Source organism: Merops nubicus, unplaced genomic scaffold (genome assembly GCF_000691845.1).
Source record: "Merops nubicus isolate BGI_N331 unplaced genomic scaffold, ASM69184v1 scaffold49039, whole genome shotgun sequence".
Lineage (NCBI taxonomy): Eukaryota > Metazoa > Chordata > Aves > Coraciiformes > Meropidae > Merops > Merops nubicus.
This window is the reverse complement of record NW_008629767.1, coordinates 1-4,493: the sequence shown is the minus strand read 5'-3', so window position 1 is coordinate 4,493 and position 4,493 is coordinate 1. Positions and strand designations below refer to the sequence as shown.

At 51.5% G+C, this 4,493-nt stretch overlaps 1 protein-coding gene across 1 annotated transcript; it reads right to left on the bottom strand.

Annotated features, from left to right (window-relative positions):
• Window positions 1-2,296: 2,296 nt before the first annotated feature.
• On the bottom strand, window positions 2,297-4,341 carry LOC103779429 (transcription elongation factor B polypeptide 3-like; the record flags this gene model as incomplete). The annotated part of the gene is made up of 4 exons (XM_008947056.1): window positions 2,297-2,550; window positions 3,093-3,244; window positions 3,532-3,643; window positions 4,161-4,341. Coding segments are annotated over 4 exons (507 nt in total), but the record flags the coding sequence as incomplete, so codon positions are not given.
• Between the last annotated feature and the right edge of the window lie 152 nt (window positions 4,342-4,493).

Here is a 4,493-nt window from a genome sequence, read left to right as displayed (position 1 = left end):
GATTGCACCAGACTGGGAAGGGAGCAAGGCCTTCGACCCTAGACTTTGCTTAGCTCGTGTCTCACAGAAGCAACAACTCAGCTCTCCTGCCCTCCCAGCTGAGGTCCAGCCCCCACCCCTTCTTTCTGCACCAGTTTAGTGTCAGCAAAAGGAAGGGGTGGGAAGGGATCAGCACCGAGCAGTGTCCCCTCTGAGCCTCTCCATCCCCTCCCCACCACCCAGCAAAGCTCAGACACAGACACGGCTGCAAAGCCGAGGGGGAAGAGGCTGGGGCAAAAAGGGAGGGAGCGTGGCCCTGCAGCAGTGGTGCTTTGGGCAATGCCCACAGCTCAGGGTTGAGCTGGGTTAATTAAGTGGCAACTGAGCAGTGCCCAAGGTAGTTCTCAGGCCTCACCAGGAGCCTTTGCTCAAGGCTCTGCGTAGGCCTTAACACAATGCCAGGCTCCCCTTCCCTCCCCTCTGCCCCTACCCCAAGTACAGAGGAGAAATAAATGGTAGCACAACAGGCAGCAGAAGAGAATATATTGTTATCTAATTAAAAATACAGCAAAATTAAATACAGCAAAAAATGCAAGAGTAAGGAGCCATTATTTTACAGCACAACACACGCTTGAAATGCTGCACGGTAACGTTAAAGCATCTGGGACTGTAACAAACTTACAGCACATGAGAGTCTGAGAACATTTTTCCAAGACCTTCAAAATAACAACAGACCAAATAAACAAGAGACAAGAGTTCAGAATGGATCGAGAGAAAAAAAGAAAGGAAAAACAAAAAAAAGGACAAAAAGAAAGAAACCAACAGAAACCAGAAGCATTCAGGGACTTCTCTAGAGCCCTCCAGGGAGGACCCTTCACTGCAAGGTTTTCAGACAACTCCACCGGTTTGGGATTTGGCAGCCACAGAAATTCAGCAGCAGAACCTCTCAAAAGCTGCCACCACCTACAGCATCCACTACCAGCACCTCTTCCACCCAGACAGCCACGTCCCAGGGCAGCAAATATGGCTTGGAACAGGAGAACTTCTCCCCTGTCTGATCCCTAACAGAGCCCGGCTCCCTGGCCACATCACCTGGGTCTCCCCAGCTCCACCTCCTGGTAAATCTGCTCTGCAGGCAGATGTCCCCCACGAGCCTGCACCACACTAAGGCTCCCTACGAGTGGTGAGTGCCTGGCTGTGGCCAGCTCCCTGCTCTCAGCGAGCCCAGCTGAGATCACACCTCCCCAGGGGAGCTGTGCTCTGGGGACACTTCCACATGCTTCCACCAGCATCACCCCCCTTCTCCTTCCAGCTCCTCAGGCTCCAAGCACAGCCAAGCTTTCTGAACTCCTGCTGTGAAGTACACACATGATGAAACCCAACCACGTTCTGTTCTTTGCTTCCCTCAAAGCCCAGTCAAATGGTTTCAGGTACAAAGACTAAAATCTTTGCTTTTTGCAAAGAGAGGAAAACATACAGGGAAGAGACAGGACTTAAGCACCATCTTCCATACTGGAAATAAATCCTTCCCAATGCCACACAGAAAACAAGGCAGAAGTATTCCTTCTTTTCACTAAAAGAGGCAAACTGATGCCTTCATTGCTATTTAAAAACTGCTTTCAGTTCCAGAGGCAAGTCCCCTAACTCTTTCTCTCTCTCTAAAAAAAAGTTAAAATCTGACTTGCTGCACAATAAAATTCCTCCCCAAACCCCTCAGTTTTATTCCCAGTAGCCAGCAGAAGACAACAGCAGCAGAGGAAGAGTCCCCAATGGCTCTTGGCATCCCTGCACAACAACATAAGCATCTGCACAAGACCTACAGTAACAGCAGAGAGAAGGGCAAGAGCTAAAATTTTATGAACATCCACGAGTAGAGAGCAAAGCCTCAGGACTTGATGTGCCTGCCAAAGGATCAAAGAGCAGATGGGCCACCAGTGCCACCTGTCCCAGAGAGTCCAGGTGGCACTTTGGGCCCTGCAGGTACCAGATCATGAGAAGAGACTCGGGTGACACCCAGTGTCCACTCTGACAGATGGATTCCTGCCAGCTTGAGTCACACAGAGGTTGGCCCTTGTACTGGACTGGGAAGGGGGAGGCTACTGGGAGTGACATAAATAATACCAGTGGGAGAGAGGGGCAAAATATTAACTAAAACCGTTTTATAATTTATTAAAAGGTTAAATAGTAAATAGTCTCTGGATCTTCCACTCTCAGCAGGTGCCAAGACTTCACATTTTCTCGTGTCGGGAGATTCTGAACACCCTTCTGTTGAGGGATGACAAAGCCAGAAACAGGACGTTAAGGGCTGGGGGAGCAAGAGAGGGGCTTGACACTGAGAAAGGGACCAGAATAAAAGATAAAATACTGTGCTGTTGTCTTGTGCAGATCGAAGCTTCTCCCAGGAGCTGCAGCCTCCGAAGAGTTCAAAGACAAGGGCTGTTTGGGTACCTTCTGCCCTGTCAGTGCCACTCCCCCACGAGCAGGCAAGTCCCAGATCTGCACTGCAAACTTATCTCCTAGAGAACCTGTTTTTGAAAGCTTTGATAGTCTTTGCCATCATGGGTGCAATTTCTGCAACAGAGAAAGGAAAAAAACTAAGTCAAACTAAAAACTCTCCACGTGAAAGCAGCAGTCACAGGAAAGCAGCTCAGAGCTGCAGCCCTGGCAGAGCAGATTCACAGGAGGCATCAGCTCTACTCATATCCTCAAGTCCTGGAGCGAGGAGAGCCCGCTCTGCTGTCTGTGCTGCAAGAGCACAGATCCCTGGTCAAACTCCCCCTGCTCCCCTCCCCAGGGAGCTGCACTACAGAGTGACCATTCCAGCCTGTGGACAGACACATGAGGAAAGGCAGAGCTTCTGTCTCCTGAGTCCCCTTAGGACAGGCTGATCCAGTCAGCACTGAGCAGGCAGGTGAATCAGAGCCTTCCCTGGGCTTTTTCTTGTACAGGATGTTTGAATGGACTTTTATCACCCTCTCTTAGGGAGAGGAGAGAGGCCACCAACACCAACCCTCCTGCACAGCCTGGATTTCTCCTGCAGCAGAAGCAGATTTGTGTGCTTGTAAAGGAGGAGCTGCAGGAGACCCCATGGACGTTCTACAGCTTGTACTTACTCTTCACTGGTGGTTTCCTGGGGTCGTAGGAGGAGAAGGTGCTACTTGAAGCTGGGACAGAGTGGGCACTGCTGGTGCTGGGCCCATCGTAGGACTGCTCCTCGCTCACACGACTCTGGCTTTTGCCAGATGTGTACAGGACTGGTTTTATTCTGCAAGAGATGGGACAGACATTTCAGTGAAGGAGTCACTGTGGTTTGGTGCAATTCTTCAGACACAAGGCACATCTGTTAACAGCAGCATGGCTGACACCACACAGAACCAGCAGTGAGCAGGATCTCCCAGCAAGAAAGAAGCTATTACTGCTACAAGCTGCACTGCAAAAGGGCCTCTCGGGCTGAGTGGCCTTTCCTGGCAGGACACAGCTTCAGGGGGAAGCTGGCAGGAGCCCACAGGAAAAGAGCCCCTGAACGGCCAAGTGCTACTTAGAAACACTCACTTGGTCTTCTCTGGCAGCAGAGGTCCTCCAGTTCCAAACTTCTCTTGCCTCCGTCGTACGTCCCGCGGGGGCTTCGCTGCAGAGTTCACAAATGCCATTTTGGCCACTCTACCTGTGGGAGGCCAGAGGAAACACTGCTTAGATCCTGCTTACTATAAAGGAGGCTCCTCAGTGCTTGTCTTGTTAGATCAATCTCCAACCACTTCTCCTCTCCCCAGTCCTTCCATTCCAAAGCTCTGGTAACAGCCTCCTCCCTACGATCTGAGCTTCTTACGGTCACAACAGGGGCTGTGAAAAATCAGACTGATCAGATCAGTCAGTCATTCTCAGTATGTTCACCAAAGGAGCAGGAACACTTCCCCCCACACCAGTATTCCTCAGCCCCAGCATGGAGAAGCCACTCCAGAGCAGGAGATGCCTCTGCATCAACTAGATGTCTAGTCTGCATCAACACCACAGATGAAACCAAGAGCCTGCTAAGCTGTGAAGCAAAGGCCACCACAGAAAGAACACAGAGCAACTCCTAACTTGGACTGGATTTAAATCGGTCGTTCCAAAAGACCATCTCAAGACACAGCTATCCCCCGGGCAGCATTCCCAGACCCCTGTGATCCCTCAGCCCTGCTCACCTTTGGGTTTGTTGGCGTGGGCCGAGCCGATGTTCCTGGCCAGCATGAGCAGGCGCTGCTCCCGCGCGTCGTGCAGCCGCAGGTACATCTCCCGCCAGGACTCAAACTCCTCTGGCTTCTCGTTCTTGAAGTCTCGGAGGCAGTGATTGTGCCACAGCTGATCTGTATCCTCAATGAGGACCTGAAACAAACCCACACGTCAGCTGGGAGCCCTCCCAACACCTTCACTTCCCTCTCCCTCGGCACTGGGACTCCACAGGGGCAGGCAGTGGGACAGATGGCAAATCCAGGAACTCCAGACTAGCCAAAGCCACCCTGCTGTGAAGAGCATCA